Genomic DNA, 25,861 nt, shown 5'->3' on the forward strand with positions numbered 1-25,861 from the left:
TTTGGGTCCATCAGACCACCTCTCTTCTGGATTTTAACCGCGGTTATCGGATCCATGCCCCCCGGGGTTGCACGGGGATCGGCATTTCCGATTTCCGCGTGAACGGGAAAAGAAAACTGATTACGAGAGGAAAAAAACAAAAGAAAGGCGAGAAAATAGGGGACTTCCCTAGGGCTCGAGTTCGGCGGAGGAAGGACGACTCCCCGGTGCTCCGGCGAGATCGAGGTATCCCGGCGAGTAATTCCCCGCACGATCTCCAATCCACCTTCCGATTCGGGGCGAATCGGCGGAGGAATTATTGGAAAACCACTGCAACTAGAACCGCTCTTGGTGGGGCCGGAATTGTGGAAGGGAGAACTGGGGCTGTTTTGGCCTGAGGATTAGGGTTCGGGAACGCTGGTATTTATCCAAGTCTTCTTCGTCTTGGCCGTTGCGGAAAAGTCGGTTCTTTAGGGTTTTGAAGGGGAGGGGGGTGTTGGGGCTCCGCAAATTCCGAATCTTTTCCTTCTTGGCAACGGGCGCATGCAATTAGGTGGTGGGGCCAGCGGACCCGGCCGGAACCCGGCGGTGGCGCCGCCGGGACGGCCGTCGTCGTCGTCGTCTTCTGCTTCACCGTCGTCCTCCTCTTCCGCTGCGTCGGCCTCCACCCATCTAGGGTTGGAATCCATCCAGCAGCAGCAGCAGCAGCTCGCGCTGAGGCAGGTGAGTAGGATTTTAGCGCCTTTTTAGCCTCTATAGCCGTTGCATGGGGATCTGACAAAGTGATGGCGATAAATACGTTTCCTTCCAAATTGGAAGGGAAGTGGCAACGTGTTCGTAGGACTCTGCGGTGGAATTGACGGCCTTGATTCCATCCTTGGAAAAACTTATTGACCTTTTCTACTTATGGGGCTCTGATTTCTTGTTATTGAATTATTTTTTGGGGCTTAAAGTAGTGACCGAATTGCTCGCTACACATTGGCTGCTCCCCTTGTCCTGTTTCCAATTGGTATACTGCTTGTGGGTTTCTATGTGACCGTTACTTTGGTGCAGTTTTTGGTTCCCTTTCCAGTAGTTGGGTATTTTTTCCCCTAATTTTATTCCGTTTATTTTTTTTTTTGGATTACTTCTGATGGGATCTTTGTGGATTCGAGCTGTTTAATGATAGGAAAATGGGATTTTTTCCTTTTCATATAAGATTTCTGGTGTCAATTTGGAACTTCTGTCCAAGCTTTTTGAATCTGAATTTGCTTGTTGTATGGATGAGAAGTTTGAATTGAACCGACCAGATTGCGACTATAGTATTTGTTGTCTAATCAGTGGAAGCTTTTATAGCTAATGTTTCAATTTTGTCATCTTTTTCTTATTTATTTTGGGCAGCAATTGGTTAATTTCCCTTTGGTTGACTCTTTGCCCGGCTGCTCTCTTGTCTTAGATGCCATTGATGATGGTCTCACATATGTGTGTTTTGTATTTTGTTTTGCATTGGAGTAAGTTTAGAAATCAAAAGTTCAGCCTGTCCCCCTCTGGAAGGATTCGAAAGTTTTGATCTTCTGATCCATGCTCTGTTTAATGCCATGTCATGTGCTTCTTATAAATCTCTAGTTTTATGTGTACGACCTTCTTGTTTTTTTTCAAAATTTATTTTTTGAGTGGAGTTCAATTTTATATATACAAATAAAGATTTAATATTGAATTTTATTGGAAATTTAGTATTAGCCTAAATTTTCAGCACTTTTTTTTTTTGAGTTTTTTCATATAGTTTTAAATTTCTTACATTTTCCTGCAACTAGCTTTTTGAATGCTAAAACATCATCTTGTGAGTAAAATCTCACACTTATTTGGCCTAAGAGTTGCATGCAATAATAGTATGGTTTTGGATATTCAATGCTGTACTTTTTGCTTGTATATTCTGTTTCTATTTGTAGTATGATGACTAGCAACAAATGAGGGATAATGTATTGCAAAGCTGAACTCGTTGCAGTCATTTAGTAACCTCTGTTTTAAATTATGTACCTCATTCTCCCATTCTTTGCAGTCATTACAGCAGCAGCAGCAGCAGCAGCCTCTGAGAAGGTCTGAAGGAGATCCTTATAGATCTGGTGGGTTACGTGGAGTCATTGGCGGGGATAACTTTCGATCATCTTCGGGTGCTACATCTGTGTCCCAGACACTGAGGAATTTCAATGATGTATATCATCCTCATGCTGGTACCCAACTGCGTTACGGGAACCAGAATAAAGGGCAAAGTATAGAGCAACAACTTCAGAACCCAATTCATCAAGCTTACCTCCAGTTAGCTTTTCAGACTGCTCAACAACAAAAATCTCATGGGAATCTGCTAGTCCAGCAACAAGGTAAGATCAACATGGTTGGTCCCTCTGGGAGAGATCAAGAGATGCACATGAACAATTTGAGAATACAGGATCTTACACCTTGTCAAGCAGCCAATCAAGCACAACCATCAATGCTTACAAAATCATCTGAACATATTGGACCTGGTGAGAAGCAGATGGAACAACCACATGCTAGCTCTGAGAAAAGAAATGAACTAAGGCCTCCCGAGACAGTAATTGGGCAGATAACACCAACAAACATGTTAAGACCCATGCAATCATTACAGGCACAAGCAAACACAGAGAATATTGCAAACAACCAGCTGGTGATGGCTCAGTTGCAAGCTATTCAAGCATGGGCCATGGAGCGTAACATTGACCTGTCTCATCCTTCCAATGCCAATCTGATTGCTCAAGTTTGGCAGTCTGCTAAATTGGCAGCAATGCAGAAGCCAAATGAAATCAGCACTACTGCACAACAGTCATGCTTGCCTTCCTCAAAGCAACAAGCCTTGTCCTCACCAGGTGGCAGTGAAAATTCAGCTCATGGGAATTCCTTGAGTGATCACTCAGTGAAAAATCAACAAACATTCTCCTCGGGGTCAATATCAGGTGCTGGGGGTTCTTCGACTTTAGTGAATTCTTCCAATATTCAGATGCAGAAGCAACTTGCCATTCAGAACAAGGAGAACCAAAATGAGAGGGCTGCCAAATCTCCAGTGGCAAATGGGAATGGAGGGCTAATCGTGCATCCACCACAATTTTCTGGAAACATGAGCCAGACAATTGAACATTCAAATTCTAAGAGCAAATTTTCTGGCACTCAAACACTACCAATGCAGTATTACAGTCAATTGAAGCAAATGAACCAACCAATGTCTCAACCTGCAGTTCCTTCAACTGAGAACATTGGCACCCAATTTCCATCTCATGGAGGATTAGCTCAGGTTACCCCCCAAAATATTGGGTTTACGAAGCAGCAACTTCATGTTCTTAAAGCACAAATATTAGCCTTTAGGCGTATAAAGGTATTCCCCTCCCTTCTTCTTCTGCAGTTTTAGTGATCTGTTCCCTGTTTATTTATTAGGTGAGCTCTTTACTTGATGCAAAAGTGAAGCAGGCACATTCAAATGCAGCGTTAAATTTGTTAATCATGCTCCATCATTATGTTTTGCAGCGTGGTGATCGTAAACTTCCACAAGAAGTTCTTGATGCCATTACACCACCACCTCTTACTTCGCATCTGCAACAGGTTTTCCTTTCACCAGGAATTGCTAACCATGAAAGAACAATTGCAAAGAATGTCAACGAGCGTGTAAGTCATGCAGAGACTGTTGAGAAGGATTCTGTGCTTTCTTCTACAAGTAGAGGACATGATTTGTCTAAGGAGCCTGTTAGTGTGGAGGAGAAAGCAACGATGGTTAGACACTTGGAACGAATATCAGATTCAGCAAAAGAAGTCGCACAACTGGCATCTGTAGAGCAGAGCGGTACCATTTCTGTTAAATCTGAGCAGGATATTGGACAGGAATGTCAAAAGATTTCTACCAAGAGTGATTATAATGCTGAAAAGGGTAAGGCTGTTCCAGTGCACCATGCCACAAGTGATGCTGGACAAGTAAAAAAACCAGCCTCCATGAGCAATGCAGCAATTTCAAAAGATGTTGTTGCCACCAGAAAATATCATGGTCCACTCTTTGATTTTCCTTTCTTTACGAGGAAACATGAATCGTTTGGATCAACAGCTGCAAATAGCTCAAGTAATTTAATATTAGCTTATGATGTGAGGGATTTACTTTTTGAGGAAGGGACTGAAGTCTTTAACAAGAAAAGGACAGAGAATTTGAGAAAGATTAGTGGCTTACTTGCTGTTAACTTAGAGAGGAAAAGGATTAGGCCTGATCTAGTTTTGCGGCTGCAAATTGAAGAAAAAAAGCTTCGACTTTTAGATCTTCAGGCTCGTCTGAGGGATGAAATTGATCGGCAACAACAGGAGATAATGGCAATGCCTGACAGGCCATATCGTAAGTTTGTTAAACAGTGTGAACGCCAACGCATGGAGCTCATGAGGCAAGTCCAGCAGTTGCAAAAGACAACTAGAGAGAAGCAGCTAAAATCCATCTTCCAGTGGCGCAAGAAGCTCCTTGAGGCTCACTGGGCTGTTCGAGATGCGCGGACTACTCGCAATAGAGGGGTGGCTAAGTATCATGAGAGGATGTTAAGGGAGTTTTCTAAGAAAAAAGATGATGATCGAAACAAAAGAATGGAAGCATTGAAGAACAATGATGTGGATAGATACCGCGAGATGTTGCTGGAGCAACAGACCAGTATTCCTGGTGATGCAGCACAACGTTATGCTGTTCTCTCATCCTTTTTGTCTCAGACGGAAGAGTATCTTTACAGGCTTGGGGGAAAAATAACTGCTGCAAAGAATTATCAGGAGGTGGTAGAGGCAGCAAATGCTGCTGCAGTTGCTGCACGTTTGCAGGTATGCATCTATTTGTGTATACTGTTGTTGTTTATTGTTTTTTGTTGTTGTTGTTCTTGTTAACTTTTATCCCCTCTTTGTTTTTACTTGCTATCTACAGTCAATTGAGCAATATATGTAGGCCATAAAGTCTAAATGGTACCCTATAAGCCACTTGGCTATTATGATAAGTGGGTTTGGCTTCTAAGACTAGATCTGAAAAGATTATTAGGTTGAGTTTACATGAAGGCAAGGGCCAAGCTCCAGCCCTGTGTTGGTCTATCAATAGGGCCATCTAAAAAACACTCCATTTCATAACTAAACATACCTATAAGTTGTCTCTCCCAAGATTTTTTTTTTTTTTAATCAATTCACATATCTAGGAAAGATATGATGTGTGGGGATCTTGCCCCAACGTGGGATTGGAGCCATCCATCAAACACTTCTTTCTTCCAAGCCAGAAATGGGCATTATATGTGTCATATAATTCACAACCATTCATTTTATACTCCTTAAATCAGTGATCTTTGTACCAAACAATCCAGATGAATTTGAATCCTAAAATGCATTGGATGATGAGAGTACAGCTGTTGATGAACAGACCTTCCACTTGAATCAATCATGTACTTTGCACATGTTTGCATCAAAATCATTGACTGCCATCCATTTAATGCTCCATATTAATCGTTCATATGCATCACATGTGCCAACTTTAGTTCACATATGCATATAAAAAGTAATTCTAAGTGGGCAGCATTTAACAAATGTGACTTTCCAAGTGGTGCATGCTTTTCATCACAGTTTGGGTTGGGTCTGCCTAGATTTAGTGGGTGATCTGATTGCAACAGCAAAAGGTGCTCCCATGGTTTGTAATGCGTTTTCAAGTCCATGCTACTTTACATGTAATATGAATTAGCATACCCTAGCATATCATTATGGATGCATGTTGCTCATATGTGCAGTAATAGATACTTTGTTAACATGTGTATTGCATGTTGGCACAGCACATATCATGTTTGTTACAGACATAATATGTTAATTCAAATTGAAACTTCAGGTTCATATTAATCAAAATTTGACATTTATACAAAAGATCATGATTATGAAGATGGGCCTTGGCACAATGGTATGGTTGCTCCATTATGACATGGTGCATGAGTTTGAAATATGGAAACAACCTCTCTGCATGCCGGGTAAGGCTGCCCACATTTGACCCTCCCCAGACCCCACGGTGGTGGGAGGCTCGTGCATTGGGGACGCCCTTTTTTAACAAAAGATTATGATTTTGAGCTCCTGTTAGCTTGCAAACTAGGTGATGCCTTGGTCACACTCTTCTCCTTTGAGGAGGTTCCAAGTTCTAGTTCTGGCTGATGCATTTGCAAGTATTCAGACTTAGGTAATTTGCATCGAGTTGGCCTTCCTTCTCTCTCTCTCTCTCTCTCCACTCATGCAAAAGAAAAACTTGTACACCTTGGTAAATAGCGAGAAGAATAAAGAGTTGGAGCATTGCAACTTTAAAAAAAAAAATTTACAAGCATCTCTTTTATGTCGGAATCAATTTTTGAGTTTAAAAAAATGGAGAGGCTGGGGAATTATAATAAGAGGCAATGTTGTTTTGGAAGAGTCAAGCCTTATAAATCCAATTAATCATATCCTAAACTGCCAGTCCTGGTATGGGGTTGGATGTTTCATGGATGTAACCTGTTTACTGCTGTAACTATAATCTTTTTATGTACAGGGTCTTTCTGAAGAAGAAGTCAAGGCTGCTGCATCATGTGCCGGTGAGGAAGTCATGATTAGAAATAGATTCTCTGAAATGAATGCCCCAAAAGATAGTTCATCTGTTAACAAGTAAGCTTATTTCTGAACTATTTTTATGATGCCTTTATCTCAAATCTGTCCGTAACATGTTTTAAATGGTTTTGTTAAATTTTCCGATCATACTGGTTTAAATGTGATTTTAAGTACTCCAAAACAATCTTTTAGCATTATGCAGTAAGTGGAGCATTGGTTTATTATCTTTCAAAATATCAATTTTGTTTGATGAGTTCTTTCTAAGAACTGCTGAATGAGGCTGATCTCTCTCATATCTACCAGGTACTATAATCTGGCACATGCTGTTAATGAAAGAGTTGTAAGACAACCCTCAATGTTACGGGCTGGTACTCTGAGAGACTATCAGCTTGTATGTTGCAACTCAAATGTACTTCATTTCTTTTACATCTGTTAAACCAGGCCAAGGGACGTCATGTGATCTTTATTTGTTTGTTTCCAGGTTGGACTTCAATGGATGCTTTCATTGTATAACAACAAACTGAATGGGATTCTGGCAGATGAGATGGGTCTAGGCAAGACTGTACAGGTTGGTCACTATCATAATTTCTTAACTGACCAGATTAATTTATAATTTTGAGCTGCATTAATATAGGTTATTCTCTTTAATAGCAATCATAAACATTTCTCAGTTAATTTAAGAATGAAATTTAATAATAGACAAATTGTCTTGCTGGTGTGTCATCCAAGAGTGGTCTTGTGTTAGTATTGCATTTTTATATTTTATATGCCTGATGCCGAACTCTTTACAAAATCAGATAAGTTCTGTAACATGGTTATTCCCTTCCTTGTGCAAACAGGTGATGGCATTGATTGCTTATTTGATGGAGTTTAAAGGGAACTATGGGCCACATCTCATAATTGTTCCAAATGCTGTTTTAGTGAATTGGAAGGTCAAATTAATTTCTTTTCATATTTGTTGGTTTGGAATATTTTCTTTTTCTAAAAGCTTCCACACTGACATCTTTGTATTTATTTAGAGTGAATTGCATAATTGGCTGCCGACTGTGTCATGTATTTTTTATGTTGGTGGAAAAGATGAACGATCCAGGCTGTTCTCTCACGTAAGATCCTCACTCTTCTGACTTTCCTTGAAAGTTTTCTGCATGTTATATTTGTTTCCTATTCAAATGAATTGTTTGAGAGGTGTAATACATTTAACAGAAGTAATCTAAGAGTTTGAATTGACGGAGATGCTTATCAACCAACATGAACATAAACTTACCTTCATAATTGTAAATATATATTTGTTTGACTTGGATATGGAGAAACTTTGATATTAGATATCTGATTTTCGAACGAAGGTACAGACTCATACTAGTCATTGACCAGTATGGTATGTGCCGCAATATGTACTGGCTGGCTTGGCTTTCAGTAGGTAAACACCTTTAAGCTCGTGCCTTGTAGTACAAGGTCGATCTGTGCTGGTCCTGGCTAGTTCACTCATAAATAACAGTTACCAATTTTTTGGCCACTATGCATATTCTGACCAGGGCTGGTCAATAGGCATAGAATTACACTATTTCTCCCAGCTCTCCAGCTAAAAGATCCACTCCCTTCCCTCTCCCCTGGTTCCAGTCTCCCCTCACTTCTAGCTATAATGAAGCGGCAAAAAATTAATAACATTGACCTAATCTTAGTTTGTCTTATTTATTTCCTCGCACTAACCCTTATCTGATCTCCAATATTCTATGACCGCTGCACTATCTATAATGCTAACACATGCCATATAGAACCTAATTTAGCACCACGGATTTTAGCTTTTTATGTATCATAATTTTCTTTCTTGTGGGGTTATTTTGGTTGTTCAATTTAATTATATTATATGTAGAAGAAGTGTATATGATTTTGGTAGCTTTGGATTATTCTGGTTTAATTTTATGGTAACTTATGACTGTTTGGTTAATATTAATTTTATATTGGAATTTAAAATGAAAAGATGACTCTAATTTTTGGTGGCAAAACTGATTAAATGAGTTCTATTTTTTGGCATAGTATATAACTCTGTGGAGGAGAGTCGTTGCTAAGATCAAGGATCTAAGTGCCTATTTTTATTAGTATGGTACAAGGGGTTGTAATTCTACTGTCCATGTTAGCTTGTAGCACTGTATTACCAGTCAGCACCCAGTTCTTGCTGAATTATATCATTGTTTATTGGTCTATTTTTGATGCATGCAGCAATAACAATTCTAACTAGTTTCTAGCATTATGGATTTGCAGATTGTTGGCCTGTTTTAAACTTGCACCCAGCTGTTCCAAATGCCCTTGTTCTCGTGCAAAACAACCTAGAGCTTTTCTTGATTTACCTTTGTGACATTTTTTTCAAGGATTTAGAAATGTGAATTATAGAATTGAGATGACAATGGCACAGTTATTAGTCTGCAGTGGATTAACGTTTAGTGATCAAGGTAATCCATGATATGGTGTAGTTATGAAGTATACCAGAAAATAAGCTTTTCAAGGTTTCGATAGAATATGTACAGTACCAATTGTGTATTAATCAGTGTTTAGAAACATGGCAACTCAGCTGACTCAAATTTTCAATGGTCCGAGTGGATTGGTGACTCAGATGAGCAAACTCACAAGTCAATACAAAAATAGTTAATATAAAATAGTATTAAATTAATGCAAATACATATTTATATACTAGATTAAATGTATATTCATATACTAAGTAAGTACATTTTTGATATAAATATGTATACAAATATATAAATATAATATGAAAAAAATAAAAATATGTGATATAATATCAAACTATTATGAAATGATCTATAAAAATATAAATATAAAGTATTAGATAATAATTTTATAATTTATGTGCACTTAAATATAGATGGATTTTTTTTTCAATGACAATTCTAAATATTTGATTGAGTTGGATCCTGGATCCACTTAAAAACTTGGCCGAGTTGTTGAGTTAAATCATTGAGTTTTTGATTAAATAATTTCCTCGAATATAATCAATCCAACAAGGAATTTTTTATGGATCTGATCTGGATTGTGTGATCTTGAGTTGGATTGTGGAGTTTTTAAATGCGGGTATTCATGTGTAAATGTAGTTTGTTTTCCTTTTCTAGTTTGCAAATTTCAGACTTGTTTGTGTTGTTAATCATGACAAGAGGTGTATCATGTTAGTGTATACAACAGATTATTTGGAGCACTAAAGAACAATCAAGACAGATATCTACGATCATCTATTCTCTTTGATTTATTTATATTAGATAAAACCATGATTATTTGTTTAATTCGTGTCTATACACCAGTATGAACTTAATACATAAAAAATAAAGACGTGTATGTCAGTTTGCTCATTGCTTATCTTTTCACAAAATTGCATGCTTTTCATGTGGGTGCGTGCCACATGTTTCCTCATTATGGTACGGGTTGCTGTGCAAGCTGGTCACTAACACAGGCCTATCAGATCATGCTTACCTCATGCATGATAGGTTGTATTCTAAATTTTAATATCAAATTCCTGATTTGAGAATCCAATCACAGATCGACTACCATAGTTACAAGGACATGAGAATGCAATAGAGAAGGAAAAGTAGAGATTTGAGATATTAAATCATGAAAATTTTAGGTGATACAGGTAGAGCAATTAGCATGTAGGTTTCACGAGAAAAGAGTAATTTTTATTAAGCCCTATTTACTAGCAGGCTAACTGTGCACAAGTCAAAAACACATGTTTGTGCTACCTAAAAGGGTACCTGTATTCTTGATCATATTGTGCATGGGTGCATCTTCATGCTTGTATTTTTTTGAAGTCTTAGTTGCTAATGGGCCAATTCTACATAAGTCAAATATACATATATGTGTTATCTAAATCGCTGCCTGTATCTGTTGATCATATTGTGCATGGCTGCATCAGCATACTCTTGTGTGCGCGCGCTATTTACTAGTGAGCCAAATGTAAACAAGTCAAGTACATAAAAAATGTCCTATCTAAATCGGTGCTTGTATTTCTTGTTCGTATTGTGCATGGGTGCATGCTTTTTTGTCTGTGTTTCTGTGCGAGTTAGTAATTTTTACTAATGGACAAATTGTACCAGTGGCTCAACTGTACACAAGTCAAATACACATTTATGTGCTAACTAAATCACTGTCTGCATTTTTGGATCATATTGTGCATGGGTGCATCTGCATGCTTGTGCTTGTGTGTGTGTTTGCCTGTGCATGTGCATGAATATTAGTTTTCTTGGCAGGGATGCACCTTGGGCAGTGTTGGTTAAGTTGTGGTTACTGGATGGTTATCCATACAAGCAGCCAAACACTGTCAAAAAATAAAGTTAATTCTAGCAAGTCAATGCACCAAAAAGGTGCTTAGCTTGGTGAAATTATTTCATCCTCCTAGGTGTGAAAACTTTTACTCATAGAACTCTCTCTTCTCCCTTCTATACATTTTCCCACAACTTAACCCACTAATTCTCAAACTTCAACCAAACGGCCTAGGGATAAGTGATTAAGAGTTACCTTGAGTTAAATGTGTCTACACCCTAGTCAGCCATCTAGCATCCAAACACTACCTTAGGGCTGAAAACGGACCAGATATGAATTGGATATCAATGTATTTATATTTGTATCCATTTTAATTTAGTGAATACTAATACAAGTATAGATATTAATTGGATGCTAAATTTTGTATCCGTATTTGTTTTAAATGGGTTTGGATATGAAGGAGATATTGACAATATGGATACTAATGCAAATATAAATCAGACAGTTAAATTTTATGAATAGAACCATGGCTCACTGTACTGATCCAAATCGGGTGGTATGGGATGCATCATACCGATACCCTGTACGGATGGTGTACTGACACTCAGGAGGTCCAAAAGACCTCATACCATACCGTATCGACGCAGTGTTGGTGTGGTACTGGTACAATGTTTGATATCAAAACGGCAAACCTTAAGTAGAACATTTGTCCACTTTATATCTTTTTCAATTTGAAATATGTATATAAGCCTCCCAACTTACTTTTTTATATTCTAAGACAAATTAATGATTGTACAAAAAACAATAAAGATATAATTGCATCTATGTAATCATCTGAATCTTTTAGTTGATCTTAATAATTCTACTACACTGCATAATTTGGATTAGAGGAAAACTGTCTATAAAGGATGTGACCATCAAATTAAAGATGTCACTACATGGAGAGAAAATTAGACTAAGGTCATATTGATGCTGACACTTATTTTACTTTGGAGTTTATCAGAGATAAATGAAGCAAAATAGAATTGCAAGTTGAAATTGATATTTGGATATGGATTGGATTTTGGTGTATCTGTATCTGTATCTGCTTTCCTATGACAGACAGTGTTGTTAAAAGTGTTCACCTAGGCTTAATTTGGCCAGGCTGCCTAGGCCAAGCTTGTTGGAACCCTACCTCTTTAAAAGGTTTCTTTTCCCTTTTTTCTGTTATTGCATTTGGGATCAATGGCTGCCGACATGGAGAGAAAATTAAATTAAAGATGTCACCACATGGAGAGAAAATTAGACAAAGGTCATATTGATGCTAACACTTATTTTATCAGAGATAAATGAAACAAAATAGAATTTTAAGTTGAAATTGATATTTGGATATGGATCAAATTTTGGTGTATCTGTGTCTGTATCTGCTTTTCTATGACAGATACGGTGTTGTTAAAAGTGAGAATTAAAGATGTCGCTTCATGGAGAGAAAATTAGACTAAGGTCATATTGATGCTGACACTTTTACTTTGGAGTTTATCAGAGAAATGAAACAAAAATAGAATGCCAACTATCAAATTAAAGATGTCACTACATGGAGAGAAAATTAGACTAAGGTCATATTGATTCTGACACTTGTTTTTCTTTGGAGTTTATCAGAGATAAATGAAATAAAATAGAATTGTAAGTTGAAATTGATATTTGGATATGGATCGGATTTTGGTGTATCTGTATCTGCTTTTCTATGACAGATACAATGGTGTTAAAAGTGTTCACCTAGGCTTAATTTGGCCAGGCTGCCTAGGCCAAGCTTGCTCGAACCCTACCTCTTTAAAGGGTTTCTTTTCCCTTTTTGTTGTTTTTGCATGTGGGTTGATCAATGGCTGCCAACATGTCAACCGACAGTGACAAGCGAGAGCGATGGCTACAATGACCAGCATTGCTCTTCATCTGGCCATTCTTCCACTTTTCCCCCTAACTTTTCCTGTTTGTTGTTCTACTTGCTACATTCTACTTTGGTTGCTTCTCTTCCTTTCACTTCTTGCTAGGTGCTGGCTACCTGGCTTATTTTGCAGCTTGTTGTATGCTGCAGTGGTAGCAATTCTGTTACTGCTCTCTTTGTGGATTTTGATCTTTGGACATTATAAGCATGAAAAATAGGTTCATGAATCATTATCCTACATATCATGAAAAAAGATTGTATATAGAATATATGGACGTGTTTATTTGTGCATATGATTAAAGTATGAATAATAAAAGCTTAAAGAGCTTTCCACCCTAAATGGCTGCCTAAGCGCCTCAGTGCCCACCTAGGCCATACAAGCGGTCCACCACTTAGCCTTGTTAGGCAATTTGACAACTGTGGATGAATACAAAGGCATATACAAATGATGCCATAATTTGCATCTATATCTAGATAGATTTGGATATGAAAATGGATTTAAACGGATAATATTTTACCCATTTTCACCCCAATGCGCCCTACACCCTATCTACTTCCGTTTCACCATTTTGTCTATAGATAATTAAATGTTAGTGAATAATATTATTTTGATGCATTTAAGATTGAATTTATTGACTAAATCAGGTAAGTAAATGTGTGATATATGATTAGGCTGCTTCTATGGCCCATAACCTTGACATACTCTGGAGGTTATATACTACACATTCCAATTTACACATTTACACATACAGTTAAGAGCCTACTCACTAGCTCTGGAAAATGCTAGCATTTCTCTGGTTTATCCTCATGGTATCTTCAAGTACATAACTCGTGTGTCAATTACCTACTTTAGTTGCGATTTTCAGTTGCAAACTTTTTTTAAAACATTAAATCTTAGAACATGTTCTAGTTCAATTTATGCTAAATGAGGTTGACATCTAAAAGTTTAAATCTGTTGCCCAGGAGGTTTGTGCCATGAAATTTAATGTGCTTGTTACAACATATGAATTTGTCATGTATGATCGCTCAAGGCTGTCAAAAATTGATTGGAAGTATATAATCATTGATGAAGCCCAAAGAATGAAAGACAGGGAGTCAGTTCTGGCTCGTGATCTCGACAGATACCGTTGCCAAAGACGGCTGCTTCTTACTGGGACACCTCTGCAGGTCTGCTTATTTTCTAGAGCATGGAATTTTTCATTTTAATTTCTGTTTACCACAAGGCACACATGAACATGGATACCTAGATAAGAATCACAACAATTTGAATTGCATACTTCATATTGTCGTATTACATGCACACAAATTTCTCTGCTGATTTCTTGAATTATTCGAATTTTATCAGTAGAAGTAGTAAACTTGGGCAGGTTAGTAGTGCAAACAATTTAGGTCAGTTTTGGTTGAACCTGTAAAGCTTGGATCTAATATTATTAGTTATAACTAATATAACTTATAATATAGAATTGGATATGACTAAATAGAATTCTATTTTTCTAATAGATATTTCTGATAGAAGTATATGATTATTTAGTAGAATTTTCATTCTATCATGCTAATGACATTAATAATTATTTATCAAGATTATAATCTTCTTCCAGTCACCAGTTGACCTTGATTGCTTAGCTATGCATTTTTAGTCTTCTTATCCTACCAAGGTATCCTCTTAGTTAAATAGGCCATGTTAGTAGTTAAAACATGTAGGTCTCACTGTACTGGCAATATCTAAAGAAGTAAATTGAGTTAAAATGACTAAAATTAAATGCCGAGATAAGTAGGTCCAACAATAGAGCAGACTTTGTAATAGCTTGATGTAGAACTTGATAAATGGGACTTATAGAATGGAAGCAAATGAGAGCTTCTTCATGGGTTACTTTTATTATTTCTGGTGAAACATCCTCTGTTTTCGCTTGGTACATTATGCTCGTGAGTTTCTGGTTAACTGATTTAATTGGTTAAAAGTTGTAGGTGAGGTGTGCGGTGCGAAGTTCAATAATAGTAAAGGAATATATGGCTACGCTAGCTTAGGGGCAATAGCCAGTTTTCTCTCTTTAATATTAACCTTATTTCATGGTAGTTTGTGATTCTGGTGTTATGTAATATGTTTCTTGCCATTTGAACCTTAGAATAATATCTAGCTTGCATTGTCATATACTGTGTTTGCAATTAGATGGTTCATGTTGTTTGCTACAGAATGATTTGAAGGAACTTTGGTCCCTCCTAAATTTGCTTCTACCAGAAGTATTTGATAATCGAAAAGCATTTCATGATTGGTTCTCGAAACCCTTCCAAAAGGATGGTCCTTCACATAGCTCAGAGGAGGATGACTGGCTTGAGACTGAAAAAAAGGTTATTATAATCCACCGCCTTCATCAGATATTGGAGCCCTTTATGCTAAGGCGCCGTGTTGAAGATGTGGAAGGGGCACTTCCTCGGAAGGTGAGTATTTCACCAAGATTTTCTTTAATCTGTTTTCCTGAATCGTTACAAGAAATATTGAGTTAATTCATGATTACAGGACTCCATTGTTTTGAGGTGTAGAATGTCAGCTATTCAGGGTGCCATATATGATTGGATTAAATCCACTGGTACCATTAGGGTTGATCCTGAGGATGAGTTACGCAGGTCTAAGAAGAATCCATTGTACCAGGTTAAGGCCTATAAGAATCTTAACAATAAATGTATGGAGTTGCGGAAGGCATGCAATCATCCTTTACTAAATTACCCTTATTTTAATGACTACACCAAGGAATTCATTGTCAGATCTTGTGGCAAACTTTGGATCCTTGATAGGATTCTTATAAAACTCCAGAGAGCAGGTCATCGTGTGCTTCTCTTCAGCACTATGACAAAACTTCTTGATATATTAGAGGAATACTTGCAATGGCGACGGCTTGTCTACAGACGGATTGATGGTACAACCAGTCTAGAAGACCGTGAAGCAGCTATAGTGGATTTCAACAGCCCCGAATCCGAGTGTTTCATTTTCTTGCTTAGTATTCGTGCCGCTGGAAGAGGTCTAAATCTTCAGAGTGCAGACACAGTGGTGATATATGATCCAGATCCAAATCCTCAAAATGAGGAGCAAGCAGTGGCCAGGGCTTATCGCATTGGACAGCAGAGAGAGGTGAAAGTCATATATATGGAGGCAGTTGTTGACAAAATCTCAAGCTATCAGAAAGAAGATGATTTGAGAAATGGAGGTACAGGAGATCTGGAGGATGATCTTGCTGGTAAAGATCGGTATATTGGGTCAATAGAGAGCCTCATACGTAACAATATCCAACAATATAAGATTGATATGGCAGATGAAGTTATAAATGCTGGACGGTTTGATCAAATAACAACACACGAAGAAAGGCGGATGACTTTAGAAACACTATTGCATGATGATGAGAGATATCAAGAAACTGTTCACGATGTTCCATCCATGCAAGAGGTAAATCGCATGATTGCTCGTAGTGAAGAAGAGATTGAGCTATTTGATCTAATGGATGAAGATTTTGTGTGGACTGGTGATATGGTGAAGCACAATCAGGTTCCCAAGTGGCTTCGTACTAGTTCTAGAGAAGTAACAGCTATTATTGCTAATTTAACTAAGAAACCATCAAAGAACATTTTAGCTGAAAATATTAACTTGGAATCAGGTGAAATATATTCTGGCACATTCCCTGGTAAAACTGAGAGACGAAGAGGTCGGCCAAGGGGTCCAACAACTAACAAAAACCATTCTGTTTACATGGAATTGGATGATGAAGATGGTGAGGATTCTGATGCTAGCTCAGAAGAGAGGAATATATACTCATTCCATGAAGAAGAGGGAGAAATAGGAGAATTTGAAGAGGAAGAATCTAATGGTGCTGTTGATGCGCAGCATACTAATAGACATGAATCTGAGGAACAGGGTTTAGCTTATGATGATATCCCTCGAACAATGGAAGACCGAAGAAATGTTCTTATGTTTGAAGAAGCTGGTTCATCAGGATCATCTTCTGGAAGCCGAAGATTGCCTCAACCTGCTACTCCTTCTGTATCTTCACAGAAATTTGGCTCTCTATCTGCTTTAGATGCCAGGCCGCGTCGTCCTTCAGAAAGGATGGTGGGTAGCTAATTTTCCTTCAAACGGTTATGTTATTATGTACTTTTAGCTGGTTATGTTATTTTATACTTCAAGCTGGTTATTTTATTTTATACTTTCATGTAATTTTCAACTGTCTAAAATTGCTTTAAATGGTAATGTCCAGCAAGATGAGCTTGAGGAAGGAGAAATTGCTGTATCAGGTGATTCTCAGATGGATCTCCAACAATCAGGAAGTTGGATTAATGAGCGTGAGGATGGTGAGGATGAACAAGTTCTCCAACCAAGGGTAAAGCGTAAGCGCAGTCTTCGTGTTCGTCCTAGACACACTGTGGAAATCCTAGAAGAAAAATCCAGCAATGAGAGAATCTTCTCTCAGTGTAGGTCCCAGCTTCCCTTGCAGGTGGACCATGACTTTGATATGCAATTTAAGGCCGATTCGGAACTGGAGACATTTAATGAGCCTGTTTCAGATAGGCATGATGTTAATACTACTCTTAAGCAAAGGCGCAATTTACCATCAAGAAAGACATCAAATATCAGTACGCCAAAATTCAGCACATCAAGATACATGTCCGGATCTGCAGAGGATGCCAATGAACATTCTAGGGAAAGTTGGAATAGCAAGGCCACAAATACTGGTGACCCTAGCTTCACTGGCACAAAAATGTCAGATAGCACGCAGAGGAAGGTAGCTGTCCTTGTCTTGTTTGTCTCTTTATATCAGTAGTGTGCATGCATATGTATGTATATGCGCGCGTGTGATGACTAGATTTTTCTGACCTGCTCGTACTTTGAAAGAAACTAAGTCTTTATATTTCTAACTTTATAACTACTCAGAAAGGATTATATTATATGAGTTATTAAAATAATTTGTGCTTTGATAATTTGTACCATGGCTTAACTAATAAGCCTTAGCTAAGCTATTTGCATTTGGCTATTTCCACTTCTTTCAATTTGCAAGAACTAGCATTTTCTATGATGTAAGTAATGCAGCTGATGTTTTTAAGTTACGCGTATGAAAGAAATGAAATATGAAGTATGGCTGCTGAGTTCCATATACATTTTGCAAAACAATAAAATCATTTTTGTTCGGAGCTGTATTCGCCAATTTATGTCATTGCGATACTGAGATGGGTCTGTGAGGCAATGCATAAATCCTGTCATTTATTTTCTCTGACGCAATGTAGAACTTACAAATGATGTAAAAAATAGTTTGGATGACATTCAAGTTTGAATTGTTAAGTTATTAAGTTCTAGGGTGCACTCCCTGCAACAGTTTTCCTTTGTTCTTTTTTCCCTAATAATTTAATAGCTGTATCCTACTTATATCCTAAGGTCATCATACATGTTAGTTGTTCATGCATAAAATGATGCAACAACCTCACATTTGCCCGTGTGTCTCCCAAGGTGCATTGCAGGGAATAAGCAGTTTGAATACAAACTGCTTAGTATATGCTTAGACATTTGTGTATAAGTCTTGAGCTTATAGGATTATACGTGGTGCTAACCGTATGGTGTGAAAATGAGACTCCTTAGTATATGCTTAGACATTGGGTATAATTCTATGTATTTAGTGGATTGAGTATTACCTTTTGTTCAAGTTTGTGTGTCCCCCTCCCTCCCCACCCCCAAAAAGAGGGGCGAAAGAAAAACACAGTAACAATTGATTGGTAGAATACAATACCGAATTTAGATGCATATTTTTGTTGCATTCATCTGGAATACTATTTTATTTTCTTGTATTTTTTTTGTCGATAGTTCATCTCCCTCTAAATTTTATTTTGAGCTATAAATATGAATTATAACTATTGGGTCCTAGTTATGTTCTTGATTATCCATTACCATGACCAAGGTTGATGAGAATAAATGTGATTGTTCAAATCTCAAAGTGACTTATATTTGATCAAATTAGATCTAAGAAATAATTAGGAGGGAAGGTTTTTTTTTTTTTTTTTTTTTGGGGGGGGGGGGGGGGGGGGGGCGCTTTTACCCAATTGAGTCCAGAATTGAGTATGCTGGCAACTCCTCATGCCTAGAAAGCTAAAGCATGGAACAACCATGCATGAAAAAGGAAGGGAATAAACAAGAAGATACACTGAATTCTGTTAATCTTATATAACATCTTTCAAATGAGATTGGTTCTGAAGACCAATCTTAGTTTTGAATCTCATGAATCCAAACCAGTTTTAACCATTAAAACAAACATATGGATAACCTGAATCTCGTCATATAATTTTCAATGGACCTAATGTTTGCCATGTCTGACGCATGAGTGGAGATGAATGAACTTCCTGGCAGAGCCTCACACACCAATCAGTAGTTTGCTTCTAGTAGCAGACAGATGATGCCACCATTACAATGAGTCCTTTTGGTTCATTTAGCGCATCCTAAAGACGTTTCATGGAGATGCCTGAAAATCATGCATAATGTAGCTGAAACAGATATCCTAGTTTCAAGTTATGACCCTTGAAAGCAGTGGCAGTAATTGAACACATAAATAGGAAAGGAAATAAGAGAATTTAACCTACAAATGTTGTCAGTTCAAAAGAGGTACGAACAAATTAAGATTAATTATGTTAATGGAGAATTGGAGATTATTGCTCGATTGGAACGTTCTCTTTGAGGTTCAGCTGTAAAACTTCTTTGGAGGTTATCAAGTCAAGACTTCCAAGTTGAACATCTTGTTTGTCATACTTGGGTTTCTGATAGCTTTGCTCTTTGAAAATCTTTGGTCGAGGGTATCAATTTCTAACATACTATGTAGTTAATATTTTATACTTGTGATGGTAATAAATTTGTCCAATCTGATTATGATCATGATGATAACTTGCCCCCACCTCCTTTTTATCTTTATATTTACTTGAACAAATAGACTGATTTATTGATGAAGTTCTATTTACGCTTTATGGAAAAAAAGCAGCTCTTTCATTTAGAAAATAAATTCTTACATTGTTAATTTATATTTGTCAAATAATGAACAGTCAATTCCTGATAAATAGATAGCCATGAACATGAATTATGCTGCATCTTTGTTGTATGTTGTTCCGTTCTGTGGTATATTTCCTTCAACTCTCCTTGCAAAATCACTATTTTAATTTAAGATATGCATTAAAGATCTGAAGCCATGCAATGCACATTGTTACTGCATCATCATTCCCATGCCTAATAAAAATGGTAAATTAGTAAATGGGCAACTATCATCATATTTTATTGTTTTTTTTCTAGTGCAAAAATGTTATTAGCAAGCTTCAGAGGAAAATCGATAAAGATGGCTATCAAGTTGTTCCCCTGATTTCTGATTTATGGAAGAAGAATCAGAATGCTAATTTCATGAGCACTTCTACTGTTACAAGTAATGTTCTAGATTTACGAAGAATTGATCAGCGTGTGGACAGTTTAGAGTACAATGGGGTGTTGGACCTCATAGCAGATGTGCAGTTGATGTTGCAGAATGTTGTTCAATTTTGCAATTACTCATATGAGGTATGCTTATTTCATTCTCATCTTAATACTTCTTCTAAGAAACTAAATTTCTGAAATCATGCAAATTATTGGCATGTATTTGTCTAATTATGAAATGTTTGTGGATGATTGAATATAAGTCTTGTTAATTGAAAGCCACCTGTGTGAATTGAAAGCTTTCATTATGTCTATAATTATTTGAAATTACATATTTATAGTACTTTTATTAAATCTCTGAGAAGAGCTTTTGTAGGTGGTTTTCCAAAGTCATCATCTTGTTTTAGTTGGTTGGTACAATTACCAGAGTGAGTAGCCCTCATATTGAGGTATCTAGTCAGTGGCTAGTGTAAAGGATATTAGAAAATTACTGATTTTCATAAATATATAAGATAACCAAATGTGTTGGAAACAGATTAAAAGAAATTAAAAAAAATATATAAGGTAACTAAGAAAAAGTAATTTGACATATAGTTGTTATTAGAGGTCTTTAACAAGCAAACTGTTTGTAGGTAGCTTGTTTTCTCGAGGTCTATCTTGAAAATAGCTCACTCAATTAGTATATGAGCTGAGGTTGATATTTGCCCTGCTTGCTGGATGTTAAGGTTCGACTTGATTAAGCTTCAAATGCATATCATAATCAATAAATATACCATACATTATTTTTTCTTGTTATTATTTGTAATGTTTTATTGAATTCTATCAATGGATTTTGTGCATAAATAGGAATTCCATATTTGTATATTTACCTGTCAAAAAATGGATAGTGCATGTACGTCCTATCTAACACTTTAAAATTTGCACATTACCTTCCTGCCATCTTGTTTCTGTTTGTCATTTGGGCCTGGCTTAATTGACTAATTTTCCTAAATAAGACATTCTTTATAAGGGGAGTACCTCTTTTTTTTGGCTAGATGTGTATATGTAGTTTATGCTTTTTGATGGTAAATCAAGTAATTAAGCACTTTTTGGAGACTTTATGTGCAAGAATCCTTGGAAAGATAAAATGATAACCATAATTCTAATTTGAAGGATGTCATCTAACAATGGCAGCACATGCGCAATATTTGAATTTTGGAGGGGCACATGTGCAAGTTTCAGGTTTTCGGAGGGATATACATGCACAATTAGGCGCTTTTTGAAGTGCATATATGCAAAAATCCCAATATTTTATGTATAAAAAAAGAATTCCATGGATTACGATTTACTTTCAAGGTTCCTTGTTGGTGAAATGGTAGACACGCAAGACTCAAGATCGCATGCTAAAGAGCATGGAGGTCGCGATGTTTACTTTCTAGGAACATTCGAAAAAGTTTGTTTGAGGTCTAACAGTGTAGAATGGAGATTAGTCCAGCCTATGTATGTGAAAGCCATGGCGGATCTTAAGGTCTTGCCGGTCCTTTGAACAGGCTGATTGCAAAGCAGCTTTAGATCACACTTAATTCTGAGTTTGAAATTTGCTTGATCACTAAACAAGCCATGCTTGAGGATGCCAGTGGTAAAATGCAACTCAAAGTCAGGCCTTTCCAGGCCCACTTCCAACCCTAACAAGGAAAGATCTGGGAGAGAGGAAAATTGAGCTTGTGGATTTATAAAAGAATGAAAAGAGAGGTTCTAGCCTGCCTTTTGTATAGGAGAAAAGAGATGGAGGTATAAGGTTCCATATTTATATTTCAAAAACTTGTAGATTGTAGAGTGCAATCCTATTGACTTTGGGACTTTCTTGTATTTGAAGTATAACTAGGATTATCTGACAGTCCCTATTAATGTACATTTCTAATGGAGAATAAATTTTGGGCTAATTGATAATTTGATATGCATTACTTAAGGGCTTCCATTCCAGCTGAGACTTTCCAAAGGCCATCCAAACATCGCTTGTTTAATCTTTTGGAGAACATAGAGGAGATATGTCTCAAAGAACATGAGTCCTAAGACACTCTTCTATTCATCATTGGTGCATGAGCACTGACAGCCCAACTGATAACAAATTGTTGTTTTTGGTTCTGCCTATGCTTTACTGTCTTGGAGTTGAATTTGAAGCTCCTTATAAGAAATGCCAAATGTCGTGTAGACCCGACATCTGAATAGAGAAAACAGGGTTCATGTGAGGTTTTCTCAATTAACTTCTTCATTTGGTTCAGCTTTATTTCCTTTAAAAGATGGTAATTTCTTTTCTTCCATGCAAACTTTTGTGTTCCTTCCTATTCGTCTTTTTCCTTCTTGATGAAAAGGATCTGCCAATCGAGCGGTAAGTCATTCTTCTGGTATGAAAGGGCAGAAATGTCCATTCTCAAAGTGGTCTAAGATCTTGCAGATAGTTATCTCCACCAGTTGACAACCCAAGAGGATGTGCCAATATTTGTTGTCTGTCCATACATCTGTAGACTTCTCTAAAGGTAGGTAGAAAAATAACCTGATCTAGTAGTTTCAAGCATTCCCAACAGTCCTCTATGAATGTTTGTATCAAACAGAGAAGAAGCATCCACCATTTAGTTTACTGACTGGGGAGATGCGATTATTCTTGATATGGTTGGGGCTCCACAACTCTTTTATGCAGGCTGTGTTTTTTCTGATTGTCAGGGCACTAAACTAGGTTCAATACACGTCCTCGTATTATCAGCAATAGACCATGCTGGGGGTTAAGGAAACATGTTGATATGCTGTTTTGGTATTGTTTTTAGGGATTTTAAAGTGATTAGCTGGTGCCTTGGTAAAGCAGTAAAAATATTTAACCGTGGCTTTTTATCTCCGGGTATATATACATCATCATCTTTGAAACCCCGCTCACATATAGTTTTTCATTACTCGATAATTTTTCCTCTCTGTCCCAATCATGGGCCTCAGAAAATCTGACCTAAAGATCTTAAGATGAAAGAGTTTAGGGACACTATTCTACTGATGTCAAGACTGATTGGAGGGTGAAAATGATTAGAAGCTAATGTTGGGAGGTACTAGCACTGAAGTGAAGCATTAGTCTCTCTGTGTAGATACATGATCCTTTAGGTAAGGTCTTGTTAATCTTTCAATTCTCTATGCAGGTAAAATATGAAGCTCGAAAACTTCATGACATGTTCTTTGATATCATGAAGATTGCGTTCCCGGATACAGACTTTCGAGAAGCTAGAAATGCATTCACTTTTCCCTCTCCTGGAGGAACTGGGAGTGCCCTGTCTCCGAAACTGGCTGCCTCAAGCCAAAGCAAGCCACATCATCATAAGACTGTCACAGATGTAAAACCAGAGCCAGGTCCTGTCAAGCTTGCACCTCGTGGCCCTGTGCCTCCGGATGAAGACGGGGGGAGGGCTCGTGGCCGCCCCTCCAAGTCCCAGAAGGAATCCAAGCCTGCCGGTGGGAGCGGCGGGGAGCATTCAGCGCCTGAACTCTCGCCTCTGCTGACACACCCGGGGAATCTGGTCATTTGCAAGAAGAAGAGGAAGGATAGGGACAAGCCTGCTGTGAAGAGAATGGCCCCCATGTCTCTGCCTGGCCCAGGGCCGGCAGGCCCTTTATCTGCGGCTAACCCACGTCAGGTGGGTCCCAAGTCCCCGCCCAGCACCAATCGTAGTCCCAGAATCCCAGTCCACAAGGATGCATACCCAACTCAACAAGCATTGCATCCCAATCAGTGGGCTTATCAGCCAGCACAGCAGGCTGTTGGTGGGATAGGCGGGCCTCGAAGCATGGACGAAGTCCAGTGGGCCAAGCCTGTGAAGAAAATGAGGACAGATACTGGTAAAAGAAGGCCGAGCCATCTGTGAGTTATGATGTGTTTGTATGTCCTACTTTGTATGCTCTGGCAATCGAGAGGTGATGCATCCCCACCACCCTTTCTCTGTATGCTGCTTTTTACATCCCCCAAAACCTCTCTCATTTGATGGTAGTGGCTGTGATGATAGTGTTTTACAAATTCAAGGAAAGACAGGAGGGAAAGAAACAGTTTCTGAGCAATGAATTCTCATGTTTCTGTTTTTAAAATGTCTGTGAGGTATCTTGAATTCCTTGGCATCTTCCAGCAAATTAATGGTACTTTTGTTTCTGTTTTGACTCCCTGTTATCAGAGGCAGGGCTGGTGGAAGGAGCATGCGTTTTCTTCATCATGAATCTTCTCCCATCATTTACTGGTGTAGAAACTGGCAGGACCTCGGCTGCTTTTCACTGACAGCTCCAGTTCTAATGTCTCCTGAGAAAGAGGGGGGGGGGGGGGGGGGGGGGGGGGGGGGGGGGCGGGGAGGGAGGGATAGAGCTGACATGTCATCTGGTCTGACACATGGTCTCCACCTGGATGATCATTCCAAGAGCTGGCATGTCCCATCTTTCTCCTTACAAGGAAAATCTATCAGCTTTTTAGTTTTGACTGAGGTCTTTATTTTTGTTGGATTATGTTTTTTTTTTCATTTAATCAAGCTAGCCAGATGGGAATGACTAGATCCCAATTGGACAATGTAAATGGTGCTTTTCACAGGCTGATTGTTCTTGGCAATTCACCATAGTAGTGCTATTTAGGCTTTGGAGAAAAACACTGGCATTGCTTGTCCTATAGACGAGAGAGAAAATAAATAAATAAATGGTTGCCATTAGATGGATCCAACAGTAGTTAAAAAAACATACTGAAACTGTAAAATGAATTAAAACTCGATATTTTCAAATAATTGAATGAGGATATATAAAGCTAGATCCTAAATTTGAATATTGTGGTGTTAGTTATCTATGTTAATAGGAGAATGCGGATTGGTCAGATGCATAATGGCAATTAAGTTTCTGCTTCAGTCTACTTGCAGTACGAGGGGACTTCAAGATTTACAGGTGTTTCATGGTATATTTACTACAACCAAGGGCATGTGATGGTAAGCACATATATCAAAATCTTTTGTGCAGTGGAGGTGGTTGCAGTGGATTTGCCTTTTAGATGTAGCTATCTTTTGTTTATCAGTGTTTGGCGAGGAATCACTTGCCAGGCCCAAGCTGACATGAGTCCTAGGCTTGCAGTCCTGTGAGTGAAGGTGGCCATTAGCTCGTGTTTTGTGGTAAGATTCGAAGTATCGATGTTTATGTACAGTGCTCTGCAGTGCCAATTCATGTGGTCTACTGTATAAAACTATCAAATTAGAAGAATGAAAATATGTACAAAATTAGATAAGTATTTTGGATATGTTCTAGTTATCCATGATGGCCTGGTACAATCGATCATTTTAAGTGATGCTTTGTGATCAAATCGCCCTTCCATTCCTTTCGAGCAAATGCTCGAACAGTTTAGGATACTCACTCTTTGGCATACAAGTAAGCTACATCTTGCATGCTTAAACGCTTTGAGCATTCATCAAAATGCAGCCAGTGGAACCATCAATCTCATTGGATAACTTGTGCTTGCATATGCAATGGGCGTGAATAATTAGTATAGTAATGGAAGGTGCCAAAAGTTGCAGAAGAATATATTTGAAAAAAGAAGGAAAAATATTCCAACCAGAGATTCAGATATTAGTTTTTAATTTTTTTTAGTTATTATTAGAAAGAGATTTTTAAGCAATAGGCTGCACTACAACGCGTAGCCTTCGTTTATTTGCAAGCGG

The 25,861-nt window shown here is 37.9% G+C and overlaps 1 protein-coding gene across 2 annotated transcripts; it reads left to right on the forward strand.

Annotated features, from left to right (window-relative positions):
• The first annotated feature begins 80 nt into the window (after positions 1-80).
• Positions 81-24,511, forward strand: LOC103710360 (ATP-dependent helicase BRM-like). Of its 2 annotated transcripts, XM_008796043.4 has the most exons (15): positions 81-702; positions 2,018-3,343; positions 3,493-4,803; positions 6,521-6,633; positions 6,880-6,967; positions 7,058-7,144; positions 7,416-7,508; positions 7,596-7,679; positions 13,721-13,924; positions 14,948-15,193; positions 15,273-16,853; positions 16,999-17,523; positions 20,061-20,318; positions 23,333-24,101; positions 24,353-24,511. In XM_008796043.4, the coding sequence occupies exons 1-14, from the start codon at positions 523-525 to the stop codon at positions 24,050-24,052; spliced, it is 6,816 nt and encodes a 2,271-aa protein (XP_008794265.2). In that variant the 5' UTR covers positions 81-522; the 3' UTR covers positions 24,053-24,101; positions 24,353-24,511. The 2 variants fall into 2 exon arrangements, with proteins under 2 accessions (XP_008794265.2, XP_038982635.1); XM_039126707.1 differs by lacking the exon at positions 24,353-24,511 and having other exon boundaries at positions 23,333-24,269.
• The last annotated feature ends 1,350 nt before the right edge of the window (positions 24,512-25,861 follow it).

Source organism: Phoenix dactylifera, chromosome 5, assembly GCF_009389715.1.
Source record: "Phoenix dactylifera cultivar Barhee BC4 chromosome 5, palm_55x_up_171113_PBpolish2nd_filt_p, whole genome shotgun sequence".
In the NCBI taxonomy this organism is placed as follows: domain Eukaryota; kingdom Viridiplantae; phylum Streptophyta; class Magnoliopsida; order Arecales; family Arecaceae; genus Phoenix; species Phoenix dactylifera.

What these genes read in the sequence shown, in the direction of transcription:
- LOC103710360 (XM_008796043.4), top strand. Translation starts at nt 523, where the DNA reads ATGCAATTAGGTGGTGGGGCCAGCGGACCCGGCCGGAACCCGGCGGTG. An exon ending in CAGTTGCTGCACGTTTGCAG is followed by an intron (nt 4,804 to 6,520) that starts GTATGCATCTAT and finishes TTTTATGTACAG; the next exon opens with GGTCTTTCTGAAGAAGAAGT. An exon ending in AAGGGGCACTTCCTCGGAAG is followed by an intron (nt 15,194 to 15,272) that starts GTGAGTATTTCA and finishes TCATGATTACAG; the next exon opens with GACTCCATTGTTTTGAGGTG.